At 39.8% G+C, this 19,785-nt stretch overlaps 1 protein-coding gene across 3 annotated transcripts in view; it reads right to left on the bottom strand.

Moving 5' to 3' along the window:
- Positions 1–655: 655 nt before the first annotated feature.
- Positions 656–19,785, bottom strand: part of si:dkey-40c11.2 (drebrin-like protein A) — a 31,544-nt gene continuing 12,414 nt past the window's right edge. The window contains exons 2-17 of one of the 3 annotated variants that reach the window (XM_062416949.1): positions 15,824–15,879; positions 15,469–15,581; positions 14,522–14,596; positions 7,870–8,013; positions 7,178–7,255; positions 6,857–7,008; positions 5,728–5,782; positions 4,917–4,991; positions 4,641–4,749; positions 3,923–4,459; positions 3,129–3,412; positions 2,825–3,068; positions 2,598–2,696; positions 2,340–2,473; positions 2,009–2,060; positions 656–1,894 (exon numbers count right to left, since the gene is read on the bottom strand). In XM_062416949.1, the coding sequence (XP_062272933.1) occupies positions 1,758–1,894; positions 2,009–2,060; positions 2,340–2,473; positions 2,598–2,696; positions 2,825–3,068; positions 3,129–3,412; positions 3,923–4,459; positions 4,641–4,749; positions 4,917–4,991; positions 5,728–5,782; positions 6,857–7,008; positions 7,178–7,255; positions 7,870–8,013; positions 14,522–14,596; positions 15,469–15,581; positions 15,824–15,879 (2,344 nt within the window). In that variant the 3' untranslated portion in view covers positions 656–1,757. Of the gene's footprint in view, positions 1,895–2,008; positions 2,061–2,339; positions 2,474–2,597; positions 2,697–2,824; positions 3,413–3,922; positions 4,460–4,640; positions 4,750–4,916; positions 4,992–5,727; positions 5,783–6,856; positions 7,009–7,177; positions 7,256–7,869; positions 8,014–14,521; positions 14,597–15,468; positions 15,582–15,823; positions 15,880–19,785 lie in introns of all 3 variants that reach the window. The other 2 variants (XM_062416947.1, XM_062416948.1) reach the window with 2 other exon arrangements.

The following is a 19,785-nucleotide window of genomic DNA, read 5'->3' as shown; positions in this document are numbered from 1 at the left end:
CTAAAGCTGGACAGGCCTAAACTCGTCAGCATTTGTGTGTCTTTAATATCTGATGACTAAAAGAACTATGACAATTTCATTTTTCAAGTAGTTACTATGTAATGTATGACATTTATTGTATTTTTGTGTTTTTTTTTAGAAATCCTTCCAAATCTAAAATGCTGGGCTCAGATTAAGATGAAGAAAATGAGACATTTTTCTTCAGGAGGTAGAGGGGTCGTCCTCCAATTGGAAGATTGGCGGTTCGATTCCCGGCTCCTCCAGTCCACATGTCGATGTGTCCTTGGGTAAGACACTTAACCCCAAATTGCTCCCGTTGCTGTGCCAATGGTGTAAATGGTTAGCTTCCCCTGATGTGCAGGTTGGCACCCTGCGTGGTAGCTCCTGCCATCAGTGTATGAATGTGTGTGAATGGGGTGAATGAGATGTAGTGTAAAGCGCTTTGAGTGGTCGTAAAGACTAGAAAGGCGCTATATAAGTACAGTCCATTTACCATTTACATTTTTTGAGATTTAAGATTAACACCCCATGAACACACAGAGAAATTAGAGTTGTTATGGATTCTTCTTAGCAAAAATGTGGACACTCAAAAAATCTCTAAAATGTCTCCATCATTACATTAATAGCACCTAGTATAAATGACAGCATTTGAGGCTGGTTCTGTTTGCCCATTGAAAACAGTAAATGTGAAGAGTAACAGAGAAAATTAAAAACATTTTAATGAAACCTTTTGAGTTTAAAAATGCTATATATTTGTAAGTTTGGAGTAAATACAAAGAACGTACATGAGATCAAACAAGCATACAACATACAAACATACAAGCCAAGTATAGAAAAAGAGAAGATATTTGTTTTTCTATACATTATTATATACAGTGTAATGTATAAAGATATTACATTAGATTAAAGTTGGAGGAAGATTTTGTTTGTATATCATCTGTGTGACAACATATTCTTTTAATTTCTTAAAATCTAGAACAAAAAATAATCACAGACTTACACGCAAAATGTATGGAAGGACATGACCATGTGAACAAAATACAACGTTGTCTCAAAGAGTGATGGAGAAATACAGATGCAGTGCCTTTTTCCTCTGCTTGTTAAAGATATGCTGCTGTCTGTTTTTCAATAGGTAATTAAAATGTGCTGGGAGGCTGTCAGTAACAGATATAGTACTTGAAAATAACTCAACAAAATACAGGAATATGATTATAAGGTGATGTGTGATACATGTATCTTGATTATATATACCAGTCAAGAGCAGTAAATTATTTTTTAGCAATGTAGCACACAAAGCAAACAGTGAGCGGAATTGAAGGCTTGTTATATGTGTGGATCAAAAGGAAGACTATACACTATCAAAATCTGTTTGTGTTTCTTACTAGAAAAGCAAGTTTGTGATCGTTTGTCATCATGATCTGATCCCTCCCACCAACATTCCTACAGTATCTCAAGAGGAAATAAGTTATTTTGGTCCAGGAAAAGGTCTCAGCTATTTCATCCAAGAAAATGAGGCAGGGTAATTTCTGCATACTTGTGAGAATATTTAGTTTTTTTCAAACATCAAAATAGAGTCACATTTTTCTTTATGCTTTCTTCAAAATAGAGAATACAAAGATTCAGTGGGATGATTAAGGTAAAAGCATGCATGAATGTGAGTGGTGAAGGTGTCCCTGAGTGTGTGTGTGTGTGTGTGTGTGTGTGTGTGTGTGTGTGTGTGTGTGTGTGTGTGTGTGTGTGTCTGTGTGTCTGTCTGCCTATATGGTCTCCACATAATTGGCAGGGAACAGGCCTTGTCGACCATCTTTGCTCCACCCCCTCCACCAGGCTTTGTCCACCGTTTCCACATCCCTGATGATGTCACCAGGTTCAAAGGAGATCTCAGATTCATCCTCTGTGGGAACCGCAAGATAACATGGTGAAAACCCGCTAATCACAGTGTAATTACTCTAAGTGGAGGCACTTTATGTGCACATGCGTGGCGATTATCCTCTAAATGGCAGCTTACCTGCTTGGTAGTCATACAGAGCTCGGACGCACATTTGTCGCTCAGCTAAAACCTAAAGCAGAGACGAAAATGGAGTGAAAGAAAGCCTTTAATCATGGAATGCATGCCTTGTTCAAATAAAATCATAAGGCAGAATAGAGGAAAATAAGTATGTAACCACTTTCTTAAGGCTATATATTATTTCTAATTTTCAGTAAATTATTTCCTGCACAACATATTTTTATTATACTTTTAAATGTACATACCCAATCGGCAAATAATAAAAAATTATGTTTTGAATTGCTTGACAATTTTGGGGTACAAATGCAGTTAGGGTTTGTAGATGCTGTACCTCTTGTCCATTTTGTGAGATCTCCTGTTCCTTATCCTCATTGATGTCATCATCCTCTGCTGTGCCATGGAGATCGTAGCACACAGCTAGCTCTGGGGAGCTGAGTTCAGTGTCAGATGGGCTCAAAGATCGCTCTGAGAAAGACCAATGTGGAAGCATTAATCACATTCTAAAACGCATGAGTAATCAATGTATTAACATATAATCCGTGTACAATAATGTTTTGAATACGTTGTATGAACTGATAAATTGTCAAACCTATGCCATTCTGTTCCTGTGTGTCGTCTCCATTTGTGATCCCATTGGTTGATGGGATCACAACCTCATGTTTGATTTCTTGATGAATTGGTTCGACATCTGAAATAGTGATTTGAGTGAAAGCTTTTGTCACTGTGCAACCTCTTTGTAAAATGTATTTTTTTCATTTCTGAGAGACAAAACATTGCTCAAGTTAACATAACTGGATCCAAGACCAAAATAGATACCTTTTATTGCTGGTTCTTTCTCTTTCTCTGTGAGCTCAGCAGGTTCAGCAAGGGCCCGGCTGTCTTCTGATTGGTCATTCAGCTCTCTGTCTTCCTTTGCCTCTTCTTCCTCCTGTTGCACCTCCAAAAGCTCCTTTAGTGATGCAGGTTCAATGTCCTGTTTTGATCCCCCCTCCACCTCTTCCTCCTCCTGCTGCTGCACATCCTTCTCCTCCACCTTCTGCTCATTCTTCTCTTCCTCTACCTGATCGTACTCCTCCTCAATCTGATCGAACTGCTCCTCCACCTGCTCCTGCTCCACTACCTGATTGTACTCCTCCTCCACCTGATCGTATTTCTCCTCCACCTGATCGTACTTCTCCTCCACCTGATCGTACTTCTCCTCCACCTGCTCCTGCTCCTCCACCTCAGTCTGGACTGGTTCTGTAGTGAAGGCACAAGGCTGCGGTTGTGTTCTGAACTTATCTTCCTCGTTCACCTCCACCTCATCTTCCTCCTCCTCCTCCTCCTCCTCTATCAGTACAGCCTGCACTTTGTAGCCAGTGTCTGAGACCAGCTCAGTGTGCACATGTGGGGCTGTATGTAGTTCTGTTGATTGGAAAATTATAATGTTAAAAATAAAAAAACACAGCTGTACATTTTGATAAACTCGCATGTTGTGAATGTGTCCATGATGGCTGTGTATGGGTGTGGCAGTAGGCTACTGTTAAGTTCTCTGGGTGTACATTACATTCAACCTTAGCATGACTAGGAGTTACAGTATATGCAGTTACTTTAGGGCTCAAAAGGAATATTCAATTGTGGCTGACCATTAGAAATATAGTTCTGTACAACAGGCCTATTATTCAAACTCCCTTGGCTGCTTTAAACAGTGAGTAGGCTTTGCCAAAGGCATCTAAGTAACTTCAGCCTTTAATAAAAAAAAAAAAGTAAAACCAATACTTAATGTAAAATGATTAATGTCTTTGGAAAACAAATGAGTAAAAAGGAAAGTAATATGCTCCTCTTCACATTGCATTATCTATCAGATATCGATTTCAATATAATTATTATAAAATAATTATAATTATTAATTATTTATGTTCTGTGCCAACCCACCTGTGTTTGGCTGTGGTCTCTCAGGAAGAGGAGCTGTTGGAGCCTGTGGAGTTAGACCTGGCTCGAAGCAGAAAGTTGAGGGCTCTGGCTCAGTTGGGGTATTTGGGGGTAAAACAGGCAGATCATCCAGATGTGACTGAGAGGGGTTGTTTTTCTCGTAACTGGAGGACAAGGAAGCCAAAAGATTGGGGGAGGCTGGAGGTGCAGAAGGTTCTGTGGGTGATGGAGCTCTGGGCTCATCAGCAGGCTGAACTTGGTGGTTAGGTGGTGGGACAGCAGGCAGGGCTGAAAGTTGAGGGGCAGAACGAAGTGGTGATGTGGGCGGTGACATGGGAGCTCTGGAGCTTTGTGGAGAGGTGACAGGGCGGAAATCAGGGCTTATGGGTGGAGATGTGGAACGGCAAAAGGGGGAGGGTGAGGCCCGGGAGAAGGGGGAGACCAGGGGAGAACTAGGGGAAGATGCCGTACTCTCCTCTGTTTTAGAGAAGATGAAAGCTGTGTCTGTCAGGCTGCGCTGGTATCGTCTGAATGGTTTGCCTGGAGAAGCAAAACAGTGAGCAATTCAAAAACTTGAAAAAATACACATTTTATATCCAAAAACATCAAATTGCTTGGACAGAGCTGATTTCTGTGTTATAATGAGCTCATCCACACTTTCAAGTGAATACATGATAACATTACTTCCTATTCAAGCTCACACAAATATACCAGTGCATACCAGTACGGGAGGATCCAGGGCTGGTTGGACTTTGTGATGATGATGATGACAGCTGCCTGAAGAACTCCCTAGGGTTCATGGAGCGTTGGGACACTAATACTGCTGCCTCCTTAGGTAAATTGACAATAATAAATACTATAAATGAAAGCAAGGAGACTTTGATTTTGGTTGTCAAGCAGGATTTAGCAAAATTCAGCATTCGTTTAGGTTTTTGGTAAAGCACTAGATCAAGGCAACATTTGGTCATTTGATCTGTTGGTGCATAGTGGGACTTACTGCTGCTTTCTCTATGGACTCACTCCGTCTCAGACGAGCCCTCATGTCCTCCTCATGCTCGTTCTGCTGCTGCTTCTGCAGATACACAGCAGCAATCACATATACTACATCTAACTGTAACACACACATTTTAATGCTTTTGTTTATCTTAACATAATACATAATTAATGGGTGACATAACATGATAGCCGCACAAATAGCGTTTTCTACAATGACAACTTCTGGAGTATTTGCTGAGTTACAAGTTAAAATACATCACATTTACTGTTCTACAATTCAACAATATAAGTCAATACACAACTGTTTGTACATTTGGTAAATAATGATAAGTAACAACATCTTCAACTGCCAAGTCTTTCTATATTTAGCCATTTATATGCATAGCAACCATTCAGTGTATGTGACAAGGATGCAGTTACAGGTTAATTTATGGCTCTATGTGTAAAAATGATTCAAAGTCAATACATAATCCCTTTAATCTTGAATCTTATTATAAATGAACAATCAATAGTCACACTGGCCACTTTAACCACCATTGTTGTCCCTTTGATTTGAATATATTAGCATATGTTGCAGCAGACAAGACCGACCCTCACATGGATCAGACCTCACCTAGCCAATGATCAATCCAGGTGCTACACAAGGGCCACTGAGTTCAGGTTAGCCTGACTAAACTGCATATAGAGAAGCCAGCAAAATGTGTCGATTTTGCCACACGGTTAAAATAAAAACCCATGATAACATGGCACTTTGCTTCATTTTATGAGCAAAAACGAAATTTGTTGCAAGATATAGACATCTTTTCACTCACCCATCTTAATTTTTCCTCTCTGCGCAGCGCTTCTTCTTTTTCTGCTTGCTTTCTTCTGAATGACAGAAGAAAAGAAAAGAATGAAAAGACCAAAAATATTGTATTTTGTTTGTCAAAACATCCTAAGGATAGAAGTAGCTGCTCACTGGCTGAGTTACAGGAAAAATTTAGTTTAAGAGAAATTCAGAAAGCATTTTAGGCTTTGTTACTGTAAGTCTGAGAGTAGGTAATGGCAGTCAAGATAACTTCTTACTAAGACACTAAGACCTGCTCACAATCACTCAAAGGTTGCAGGTAATGTGCCTCACTGCACCAGTGCACATGACAACAATTAACATTTAAAACCATATTGGATGGTGGGTGGGTTAAGCATAAAAAAATAAAACAAATTGAAACAATCCAAAATCAAAGGAGATGACTGTTTTTCTCTCCACTATTTAAACACTGGGAAAATGCAGTTCTCAGGTAGGATGAGCTTACTGATTTCAAGGCTATTAATGATTACCTGTAGAATATGCACTAAATGTAGAATCGTATCCATCAAAGACGTTCTTCAGTAAAAACAGTCAAATGTTTTCTTTGTTTCATTTGTGACACAATTTATAAAATACCTAAAAAGTTTAATTTACTTTGGAATTTAATAAGTTAATAATCATTTTCTAATTAATTTAAACTTCAATTTCTTTTGACTTAATATGATTATTATTATGTTGTTGTTGTTTTTTTACTTTAATAGAACTTTTAACTTTAATCTAGTTTAACTTTATTTAAAATACATTTTATTTTTTATAATTGGACCTAATCTAATCCGGTCTAGTTCCTTTTTACACTCTTATCTATGGATAAGTATTTTATTTCACATTTAAAGACACACACCAGTCACCTGTCAACTAATCACTGTAGACATTGATGAATTAATTCAGGCATATGATGTAATCTATGACAACTATATCATCTCCACCTAGGCTCTTAGCTTAGCTTTGTTAATAGCTCTTTCAGTCCCATTTAGGGGGACATCTAAGGTAATATAGTTTGAGTGCGCCCTAAGACACTGTGAATATGGCTCCAAATCAATACAAAATATAGCCACTAGATGGCCCTATTGATAGGAAAGAGGCATTGTTCCAACCTCTGATCCTCAATCATCTGCAGTTTCTCATTCATCTTTCTGTCTCTTTCTTCTGCATCTTTTCGATCCTTTAAAATTCTTTCTCTTTCAAGCCGTCGTCTGTCCTCTGCTGCTCGTCTCCTCTCCTCTTCCTTCCTCTGTTCTTCCTCACGCTGACAAAGAGAAACAATGGGACAAAAATATTATCACTTACATTTCACACAATAACTCTTCTCAGTGGCTCGTCTAAAAGGAAGTAAGCATCCAACAGAACCATGTTTTTGCCACTGACACAGTAGCCGTCTGTAAAAAAAAAATAGAGAAAAGACTACTTTTGCATACCTCTGCACGTGCCCAGAAGGAGTCTCTGTTGATTAGTCTCATCTCCATTGCAGCGTTAGTTTTTCTGTAGTTTGTACCCTAGAAAAATAATACCAAGCAGAGATTTTTAAACCTTGCAATACATACAGGTATATATATTTTTTACCATACACAGTAATTTACCCTATTATTTAGTATATACTTCAACGTTTTAAAACACATTTTGTCTTATTATTTTCATTAAAATAACCAAATGAACATGAAATGAGGGGGGGGGGCACTAGACACTGAAGACTGAACTGAGTCTCTACCTTAACCCTTACATACTGTTCATATTCTGATCTGCCTTCAGTATTCCTTTATAATTAGTGTCTATACCAAATTATGAGTCACAAATATATTTTGTGATCATGTTTTTTTTTTTAGATTTGACACTATTATAGTGAAAATACAATTTAATCTTTAACACCCTCTTTGCAAAAATATGTAATTTTAAAAATATTTAAGTTTTTTGGACATTCTAGGCCACTGTAGGAAAATTAAAATGTCAGGCTTAAAGAAATGAATTTGTGTGTTTTTTAATTGCTTTCATATGTCAAAATGGGCCAAATCTGACCCACACAGTATAAAAAGGTTAAAAACATGTCATAAATGTACATATTATAGTCTTTGCCTCCATCTCATGGGCAGATTAGGTATTGCAGGAGACTCACCACAATGTCCTCCTTTTCCACAGACCTGGAGCTCCTCCTCACCCACTGTGGGGGAGCCTGGGCCTGGGTCTTGCTGAGTTCACCTCTTATATTCTCCTCTGTCACATCCTCCACCTTCTCTGCCTTAATGAAGGCATGTGCTTCCTGAAACATGGAAGGCGAGGAATTAAAATGAAGACATGGCAAAACAGATGTGAGAGTAATCCACCCTTACATATTGTAGCCGCACACACACACACACACACACACACACACACACATACACACACAAGCAAGCCATCTATACACAAGTACACACAGTCCCACTGGTGGTTTTCACTTGGTCTGACTTGGAGTTATGCAAACTTGAAGCCAAACTGTTGTGCAACTGCTTCAGTTGTTAGGATGGTGAGAGAACAAAAATACTCCCTGGCTTCAGCAAGGGGACAGGAATGCATTGGTTTGGATGGTTACTGATAGCAGAGGGGGTGTTGGGGAAAAAAAGAAATATGGTGAAGGGCAACATAGAGAAATTGAGAAAAAATGGCTGTGAAAGCATGAGTGTGTGCAAAGAGAGAGACAAAGAGAGACCCTCACATGACATGGATCAATTGCTTAAGATTTGTTATTGTATTGACCGTATTCAAAAACCACAGACCAGAATATAATAATGCTTTTTCTATGACACACATACAAGGTGTTAAACATGGGCTGAACTGTTCGATGGTACATGTCTGTGTGTGGATGCAGCCATTTATAAACCTCAATAATTTCCATAGAGAGTAAGCCCAGGCTTGTTGATGGTGGGCCAGGTCTGTCAGCCTCCAACGGGAAACCACAGCTTTATCTGAGTGACAACACTGACACTGACACTGAGCAGAGCATTCAATGTGCCCTATAATACATGTCAGTACAGTGTATAATCCATATCACTCTAGCTGTCACTGCCAACTGCACACACACAAACCAGACAGGCGGTCGATAGTGCTACCAGGGACACTGTTAAAATCATAACAGACAGAACCACAATCTACAGCAAAAACTGTGAGTAGCTTCGTGTGGAAAATCACTATGTTTGTCTATTACTGACACCAAAAGCCCAGCATCCTTCATGAAGTATAGGAGGTGTAAAAACTGGGTTAGAAGTGGTGTAAGCGATACTCTGAAGCACACATTTCAGCCAGCTGTATGCTGGATAGCAGACAAACAAACATGTAACAGATAACAGAGCAGATGTCTGTTTTTGGAATTAAAAAGAAAACATTGGTTTATATAATTTTCTACGCACAAATCACACCTAACACCTATTCAAAACTCATTTCAAAACATAACATGACTTGAAGTCATATTGCTGCATGTCCATATATCTCAACACCTTTTTTCCCATCTATCAGACTTAAATCATACATTTTTCAGATGCAATCAGTCCCTACCGTTCTATGTCACTCATCTTACCCTAATTTTTTACTATTTCGCTTCTTTTCACTCTGTATCAACTCCATTACCCAACTTGTGTCTTTACTGTAAATGTAATGCCAATCAGAATTTTACTCAGATTTACTCATAATATATAAATATTCTCATAAAATACAATATAATATATCTGTCTTTTATGGGATTTGCGGGATTGAGGAAACTCGCTCTAAGTACAAAAAAATAACCTCTCTGTGAGGGAAAGTAGCCCAATGTGATGTGACAAGTTGGCAGTTACTGGCTATATATAATTTGGCCCAACTTTGCACAAACTGTCTGGAACTAAACTGCTCCATGCAGTCTCTCTCCACTAAGGAGTTGTTCAGAGTGAGCAGCATTAGGTGAATGTGGGGATATTCAACTGTCCATAATTTAAGTTTGCCCCAGTTGATTGCTGATTTCATGATGCTTTCTTGTGCAATAGTGAATTTAGATTTTCTTTTAGCAAAATATTACTGTTTTGAAAACATTAATTTTCCTTTTAATGAAAAAAAATGTATTCAAATTAGCCATGATGATCAAAATATATAGATCAATTTTGTTCTTGCATATTATGTTATGACATTTACACTTGCAGTGTGAGCAATTAAAGGCGATGGACGAAATGAGACTTAAGCCTCTGTTCTCAAATGTGTGTCAGGGCGAGATGACACATATGATGATATGTATAATCTAAAGTGCTTCAGGGTTTGATGCCTTAACCCAAACATGTTTCTTATTCTTTATTTACAATGGAAATACTGTTCTGTGTTGGAATTCAAATCTTCTGCACCACCTTAAAAGACATTTGGGCATGTGCTAGGCTGTTATGTGGCCAAATAAGGGTATGCTTATAACATTTTGATAAATCAGATGTTTTCAAAGCGGGAGGCGGGCCTCCTCAGGGGGACTCCAAACAGTTTTAGAGAAGGCTCAGTGAATGGAAGTGAAAAATATTACATTAGTTACTACATTACTTATCAAAAGGAGATCAAATAGAATAGCGACAGAGACAGAAACTAATAAATGCCTTCAGATGGATCTTTATATGTATTTGATGTAGTCTGACACTAGTCAGACAGTAATATCAGGCTATCTTGGCTCAATTGTTTAATGTCTATATGAAATCAAATAACATCTAATAATCATGATCCCATGGGCATCAAGGAATTGAGTGAAACTATGCAATAAACTATGGCCGGGGGGAGATGCCGTTTTCCAGGCTTAGACTTTGAAAACCCCTGTGTGTTCAAAGGTTAATTTAACTAAATTAAAAGTTAAAAACTTTCATACAACAGCTACCCTTTCTCATGTTTGCCTACATTAGATACGCTCATGCAGTATCTACCTTTTCATCTCCACCCATGTATCATTCACAGTATCAACATGTAAAGCCACACATATGTGTGCACACACACTCAGCCCTTCTGACCTTCTATTATTTCAGTGGAAATGCAGAACAAAGGAAAATTCTATACCCTATTCATATTTTAGTTTTCATAGCTTAATGCCACACTGGAGTACAGTATGCAACACGCCCAAATCTGCTGCTGACTCGCCTTGACAAAACCCCTTTACTGCTAGCTGGGACATGCAACAGACAGATGAGAAAAAGTTAAGAAAGAAAGAAAAAAAGAAAGAAAGAAAGAAAGAAAGAAAGAAAGAAAGAAAGAAAGAAAGAAAGAAAGAAAGAAAGAAAGAAAGAACGAACCAGGGTGAATTCTGAAATATTGTATCTAAGGTAATGAAGCCAAGATTTTAAGAAAACAAACACATTTAGTCTCTAGCCATGATCATCAGTCATTGTATGTATACAGGTCATCAGAGTAATTTGTTATCCGGTCATGGAAGGTCAAGTGGGAATTTAGATGAGAATTAGGTTTATTTAAGGCTGTAGCATCTTATTTTATCTATGTTAGCTAAATATATAAACACATACAGAATCACACAACTAAAAGTCCCCTGCTTTGCAAGGTGGCTGGTGATATACTGTAGACATATTATAGTTATGTAAAGTCTGGTGCACTGGTGGGAAAAGAATATTTTATTCAATGTAAAAAACTATTAAAAGTACAAGCCTCACATTTACAATCTCACTTCAAGACAAGCATCTGCACAAAAACCTACTTCAAGTGCTTGATCTTACATGGTTTCTCAAAACAGGCTCAAGCTTTTTTTTAGTTAATACTAAAAGTTGAAAACTAACTATTCGTATTTATAAGAACTATTTTCATTACATTTCATTATCTGTTGATGAAGTTCTTACTAACTGAATGATATTTCAGTAATGATGAACAATGTACTAATAATTCAAAATATGAGGGAAATGCGCTATTCACATTTTTCCCAGAGCCCTAGGTAGCATATTCAAATTGCTTTTTTGGTCCACCCATTACACCAAACCTACAAAATATTAGAAATTTCAATTAAATAAAATACAGAAAAGCCAATCCTTTTACAGTCCTCAAGAATAATAGATTGAACCATTAAACAAACAGGTTTTGTGAGAAATGAGAGAACATTTTTCAAGGATTTATCACATATCAACTCCAGATGATTTCCCAGACAGAGGTATGACGCAGACTGTTTACAAGCTTCCCTTGATGTTTCAGTTATTCCTTGTCAGCATATGAAGCATGATTTCAGAGAATTTTATTGTTCATGAACAACGTATTTGATGGGAAAGGTGATTAAAGGTGATCACGTGGCCTTAACAGAGTGTGAAAAACGTCATGTCTGAAGAAGGAATGGCATGGTTATGTGCATGTATCATCACCATAGTCTTAAACTCAAAATATTTCTGCAAATGCAATCCATATGCTTGGCTGTGGTGTGTAAGAGTGTGAACTGCTGAGTAATGGAAAGTTAAACTGAATGCACATTCTTTCCTTTTCTTAAAAACACCAACAGACACAAAACATGGCATTTAAACCAGAAACAGTTTGGTCTTAATTTTAAAATAATTTGTTTCTCTTCCTTCTTTTTAAACTGTACAGGTAGGTGTTATCACTGCTAGGGTGTAGACCTGCCACACCTCCACTGCTGCCTGCTTTGTTAGCTGCAGGGTAATCTGTGGGGACCATCACTCACAGATGTTTCACCCCTTATCCTGGAACATCTCCTGGCAGCTTGGCAGTCAACATGGACGTCTGCCTGACACCCCCTGCAGCCAGCCTTCTTCAGATGTTTGCTCCACATGCCTTGTCCCATCTTCTCAGCCAGAGCCAAAAGCTTGACTTCCTCTGCCTCTTACAGTACCTCCCTGGTTGCCTTGTGCAGTCTGGCTCTCTGTAGCCCCACCCACATCATTGAGTCTCCAACAAAGCCTGTAGCACCCACCTCAATTGTGTAGAGCCTCACACTCCATCCACCTTCCCTGTACTCCACAACCGCATATTTTGCCCTCTTCCTTTTGCTGGCTGCCTCCCACTCCTCCACCCACCCCACATTTTCCGAATGTGGTCCACTGCAGCGTGGTCCATTTCTGGCCGCAGTGTGGTGCTGTAGGTTTCCCCAGGAAAATGTAGCTGCCTGCCCAGGTCCATCTCCATTCTCTACTCCAACCCTGATGTCAGCAGCTGAGGTGACAGTCTTCTGTTGGTGTTAGCTAGAGGCTCCCCCGGTGTGAAAAAGTGGTCTTCTGCCAGCTGACTAAGCACTTGGTCATGTCACCATTTAAACTGATCCTGTGTTATTGCAGGTTTTCAGAATGTACTGGAGGGAGGCATTGATGGTGCTGCAGAGGTAGCAGGTTTGCTCTGTCTGAAACCACTGATGGAGATAGCAAGGGCAGGGTAGAGTACCGTAGGTGGCCCTGATAAGAAAGCTGAGTCAAGCCTGTGGCAGTTTCCAGAAGTCTGCACAACTGATTGCTCAACTCACAACACCCTTCTTCAGTGTCCCTGCTGCTGCTGTGCCACAGCCTTCAGTTTGTCCTCCTTCTGCCCCATCCTGGCAATCTCAAAGACAAAGGTCCTTCTTCTACTTCTTTCTTGATCTGGACCATAGGTTGGGTTAGTTACCCCATGTCAGACCTGCCGTCTGCCTGCCCTGTCTGAACCCTGCCCACCACCTCCTGGTGTTGCTGACTGCCCACTGCCTTCTACAGTTCTTCAGCAACCCTCTATTTTCTCACAGTCACCTCTCAGGCAAGCATAATACAGTAGCTGAACATAGATTATTTGCATTGTAGTGACATACCAAGATCTGTTCTTGAATGTGCATGAGTGTGTGTGTTTGCTGAGGTTAGAGGTTACAATTCTCCCACAATTCACAGAGTGGGAAAAGATTTATTTCACTTCACACCATATTGACCATGTAATCATTTCAACAAAATTTGAAATCCCATATGAAAATGTAGCAGGGCCCGAGGGTCCTCATATACACACACACACACACACACACACACACACACACAATTTCACAAAGGAGTTAGAGGGCTTTCAAACAGTGGCTCACAAAATCCCAGACTCCACATTCACTGTTAAAATAAAGACAAAAAAACAACAAACATTCCACAGATTCCTCTGCAGTTGGCTCGGTGATGCCTTTATATGGAAACCAGTGAACTTAGGGGTCTGCTGAACTTCTTCTAGTCAGACTGAAATGCTAAATAAACACTGTTTGAGGAGCACAGATGGAGAGGCATTGGTGGTTGACAGAGTTTCTCATATCCACAACCATACACCTCCATCATCAAAATATACACACATTTACAGAGCCTTCATCATTCCTTTCTTCACAATAACTCCACTCTTCTTCTTCCTGTCTCTTCTGTCACCACTTGCATGTGTGTGGCACCACAAACAAAGTGGCTTTTAACCCCAAAGTATGCCATCTCCCCCGATATCAACATGGCCACCAGGACCAACACAGCAATAGGACAGGAAGTGGACTGAGGACAGGAAACTCTCAAAACAATACAAAGTAAACTTGAGTGTGTAAATATAGATGTTGAGAGTACAAAGTCTGGGGTCCAGGGATAAAGCAAATAGAACAGGACAGAACTGTTTGTCTGTAAAAGGAATATGGGGAAACATAGACTACTAAGTAGTATATTTAAAATACTTTTATATACTGTCAACGCTAATGGGCAGCTAGGATGATGTCATCATTAATATACAGGTTAGCAGGGAAACCAAACTGCCTCAAGAAGTGCACATTAGCAACTGTCAAATTCAAAGAGTTCTGCTTAGTGGTTAAATCACTTGAACTACTGCACCTTGAAAAAGTTTTTGATGGCTGGAATGTGACTGGCACATTCTGTCCTCCGGTAGTCATCCACATTTTGGCCGACCTGCAAACAAACACAGGATGTAGACACTGACATTCATGTCATACCTCTGTCCTGAGGAGACTAAAAAAAAGAGGAAGGGGAACAATGCTGTAGTAGAGTCTAATCCTTGTTTCATAAAACATGAACATTTGAATGGAGAACAACAAATATTGTAAAAGCTAAAATATTAGTTTTAACAATCCTCTCAGCATTTGTTTCTTGGACTCAGAATGTGTGTACATGTGGTTTTCTATGATTGTATATGTATATGTATATGTATATCTACGGCATGTTGTGGATGTAAACCTTTTTAGTAATTTTAATCCCACACTTACTGTCTGACGTGTATCAAACATCTAGAAATGAGCAAGAGTATTTCAATGTCATTTTGCCAGGTGATTCATTAATGTTTGTACAGCAATGACGTATTGAGACGCTCTCACCACATTTTCCCATGTCAGATGCCAAGTAAGCCTGTCTCAAAGCAAAATCATAGAATGTGAACAGGCTAAGAGGCTGTGACATTTCTCCAAAGAACTCTACAGGTTAATAAGTGCATAGATAATTCCGTACGTGGCCACTTAAGATGTTAAACCAATTATTGCGGAGTTGCTAATGACTGCTGTCTTAAAAAGAGTGCGAGTCTGTGAGTTGCCTGTGTGTGCCTGCTATTTTCCTATGAGAAGTATATGTGTGTGTGTGTGTGTGTGTGTGTGTGTGTGTGTGTGTGTGTGTGTGTGTGTGTGTGTGTGTGTGTGTGTGTGTGTGTGTGTGTGTGTGTGTGTGTGTGTGTGTGTGTGTGTGTTTGTAATTTGTGCTGGAATGTGTGTTTCTTGAACACAATAAAGTCATGCCTACATGAGCTTAACCCCATGAGCTTGTCTGCCTCTTACCCAGAAGATCATAGCAATCCGGTGGCCTCCTGTCTCCGCACTTCCCACTCTGCACAGTCCATACTGGGCCTTGGACACATTAAACTTTTCTACCAACTCTGCCACACCACCCACTGTTAGAAAAGAGACAAAAAGGAGGAGGTGTTGGAGGGAACAATAAAGAGACACTGATGGGTAAAAATGCTACTATTTTTGCAAACTGTGAAAGTATTACATTAATCTCTAAATGCAAGAGGACATATACATTCCTATAAAGAGGACAAAGTTATGAAGCTGACAAATGTCATTCTTTATGGTGCTTAGTAATTCAAAATGTGTATTTCTGACACACACTACATGTTACAGTCACCCTTACCTCCTGAGTCAGCCAGTTTGAGCTTGTTGCTGACTCCAGCATATGCGAATAATGCCCTGTGGACATGCAGAAACACACACAGGTCAGGTACTGAGAAATGTGGGTGACAAAGACCTGGCAGGTACATTAATGTTGAGTGATTGAATAGATAAAAGTTTAACAGCACACAGGTTGAATATTCTGGACTAAACAACTACTTCTTTGATTTCTGTATAACCGTCAAATCCATGCATGAGCATGTGGACAGCTGGGTACGCCATGTGTTCAGACTATCACTGTGCACAGGGGACAAAGACAAGCACACAGACACAGGCACATACACATGCACAGCCCGATGTTTTATTGCACATACTTTGTCTAAACCATAACAAGCTTCCCTGCAGTGCAAACTATCTCTACAATGTACCAACAAAGATGAATTCTCTTCAACTGTGGCACATGTATTTGTTCCCTCTTTTCCCTTCCTGTCCTTGTTACTCAGAGGCCATTAAAGTATATTTGTGTAACAGGAAGGCACGCAGAAGCACAATAACCTTCATTCATAGTGTTTTCTTCAGATGGATGACTCCTGAATGTGAAATAAATTCAGTCAGTGCTGTTCAGAGCTAAGGGGTTTTTGACAATTTACAGGTGAAAACCTGTCCTACCGCACCCTCCAGTCTGTCAAACTGCAGGTCACTGTGGCAACTCAACAACTCATGATGTGTTTCCATGAGACCACTGCAACAATACTCCACTGCTGAACAAGCTAAGTGCAGAATATTTTTTGATTGTTTGGATAAACATAAGTACACATTGATACCCATATGCTATTTGACACATCTAAAATAATCCTGATTTATCTGTGTGTTTGAAGCACAACTGGGGGTAAACATGTTTGTGAGTGAAAGTGATTTTAAGAGGTGGCCTGGAGAGAGATGAATTGTCAGAGCTCTACAGAACTCTGTGTGTGTGTGTGTGTGTGTGTGTGTGTGTGTGTGTGTGTGTGTGTGTGTGTGTGTGTGTGTGTGTGTGTGTGTGTGTGTGTGTGTGTGTGTGAAGGCGTCTGCGTCTGACTGCGTGTCTGTGTAAATTTCTCTCTCTGACTCCTGGGGGTGTGTCAATAACATCTGGAGCTGGGTAGTGGGAGCAAAAGGCATGAGCAGCTATTACAATGGGCCAAAGGTGAATGGTCTGTGTGTGTATGTGTGTGTGTGTGTGTGTGTGTGTGTGTGTGTGTGTGTGTGTGTGTGTGTGTGTGTGTGTGTGTGTGTGTGTGTGTGTGTGTGTGTGTGTGTGTGTGTGTGTGTGTGTGTGTGTGTGTGTGTGTGTGTGTTTGTGTGGTGTGCATGCGTAAGTGTGTGCGTGCATGCGCATGTTTGTGCGTGTGTCTGGAGGAGGGAGTGAAAGACAGTAAGAACTAGGAAGAAACAGAAAAGAGGGATTGTGTTTGTTTAAAAATGTTTTGCAGTACTCTGCGAAATCTACAGTACTATACAAACAAGGCCAGCTAACATAGTTATGAGCCTGATACAACAAGTCTCTGTCTGTCCAAAGAACAAAGAGTGACAAAAGTCAATCAGTATGTGTGTGTCTGCTGAGGACACAATAACCATATTGTTTTCCCTATTGAGAAAGCTGCACACTGCAGCATGTGAGTAGGTAGGCTGACTCTGCACCCTAATTTTTTACTGTGATGGCAATGTTGTGTTTTCTGTGTATCATGTTAATATTGTAAACAAAATACTGTATGCCCTACCCTTTATGATTTCAATATAGAACATAAGATGTTCTCAGAATATAAAGTAATCATTTGAAACATTCTCCAGGGCTCTTGAGCATTACGTGAGCCTTTGTGTCACCCAGATCATTCACATATCATTTCAGGGATTTGTCTAGCCACAGTAAACACAGAAACAACACTCTACTCACTAATTAGTCTTACAAGCATCCAGAGATTAGACGCCAATCCACATTTACTGATCCTTAGTCCTCAAGACATGCCTAAAGGTCACCATTCACAAACAAGTCATGGTCAAAGGTCACTGTGTCTCTGAAGGAGTCATAATTGCATGTGCAAATTCTCCACCCACAGGGAACAGGCTTGCACATGAGGATACACTAGGCTGTGTGAGACTCTTTGTTCTGCCAGAGCTTTTACTGAGATGGAGTTAACAAAGATCCTATTTTCACGCATTTTTCTTCCCAGGACTTTTTTTATCTCTGTAATGGAAACAAGGCTAATGGGTTTACAAATGCAATAATTTTATAAAAGCAACCAAAATCTGTCAAATGAAATCTTGTTTTAGAAAGCAAAAATAGGGCCATACATGATAACCTGATGCACCGGATGGTTTGTTACACGGAACAATCTGAGAAGTCGTCCTTGGAAACTTCCTTCCAAAAACACTTGGCAGCTCGATTGGATTAACCATCTGTCTATCACCTTCTTACGTTGCGAGGCAGCTCGATTTGCGAGATCACGCAAGAATCCTCATTGGCCGCTGATTACGTCCAATGAGGTACGAACTACTGGTTGTCTAGAGTCTGACAAGATTGATTCCTGCATGAGCTTGTGACATCATATGAATCCAGTTACCTCGCAAGTTAAGTGTTTTTGAACCTGTTGAAAACCACTGTGTGATAAATGTGATGCTCATCTCTCTTTTTTTTCTTTGTACCACTTGATTAGCTTTGTTACTATACAACTGTAGTAATGTATTGTATTACCACTTATAAAATCTACTCTAACTAACAGAGCAGATAGACTCATTCCCATTCCTTAACACATTTAGATTTCTTGAGAGACTGACTGGCTGATGAGAAAAACAGACTCATCTCTGTACTCCAGCCCACCTCCATACCCAGCCAGCTATGACTTAAGCTCGAAGAGAGGGAGGGACAGATGGAGAGGAGAAGAGAAGAGAAGAGAAGAGAAGAGAAGAGAAGAGAAGAGAAGAGAAGAGAAGAGAAGAGAAGAGAAGAGAAGAGAAGAGAAGAGAAGAGAAGAGAAGAGAAGAGAAGAGAAGAGAGCTGAAAAGAAGAGGAAAGAAGTTGGGAAAGAGGCCATTATTAAGGGGAGTGAGAGGCATGAAAAGGGAAGGGGGCAAAGCAAAGAGAAGAAAAATACAATGACGTCATGATCTTAACAATGAGAAATTAAATCTGTGCATCATTACTACAAACAGCCACTCAGTTCAGCAACAAACAAATAAGCAAGCATTCATCTTAGAGTATACAAAAAGAACACAGACACATGCACACACACAAAGACACAAGCTTGTGCACACACTGTATAATGTAACCCTGAGCCAGTAACAATAGGGATGGTTTGTTTTGGACTGCCAGAGCCCCTGTAATACCTCCAAACATGCTAGGCTCTACCATTTCAAGATGAACATAACAGAAACAGATGGTGAGCTGTGCTGGAGAAGGCCTCGATTTCACTTATTCAGGCATTCCGCTACACCAGGCTGAACTCTGAGCCTTTTGAATGCGGTAATAAGCAGGAAATACTTTAACACAATGTACACACTTCTTTTTTATTGCTGAACAGACTTTAGCCAATAACGATAACAATAACGATTTCTTATATTCCTCGCACTTCATCATCCCTACTCTGTTCATATATTCTGCTGACATGTCAGCTATATCAGCATATGATTACCACTCTAAATTCATTATTCTGACCCCCATTGCTTAGAGGACATATTTCTTTCCCTCCTACTTTAAATACTGTACAACAACATACCTCTTTCGCAGACTGAAATAATACCTTCTACTCATCTTTCCCCCCTTGACTCCACATTTCTCTACCTTCCCTTTCTCTCTGACAGGAAGATCTCGTAGGCTCATGGGTCATTTATTCATTCCATCTTTGCCAGCGGGGGAGATATGAGAGATTTGTGGTTATGCACGCTGTTGCAATATGATAAAGTGCACATGAGAAAATGGATGAAAGGTTGGGAGCTCTCACCAGGATT

Source organism: Scomber scombrus, chromosome 4 (genome assembly GCF_963691925.1).
Source record: "Scomber scombrus chromosome 4, fScoSco1.1, whole genome shotgun sequence".
Lineage (NCBI taxonomy): Eukaryota > Metazoa > Chordata > Actinopteri > Scombriformes > Scombridae > Scomber > Scomber scombrus.
This window is presented reverse-complemented; position numbering and strand designations above follow the sequence as displayed.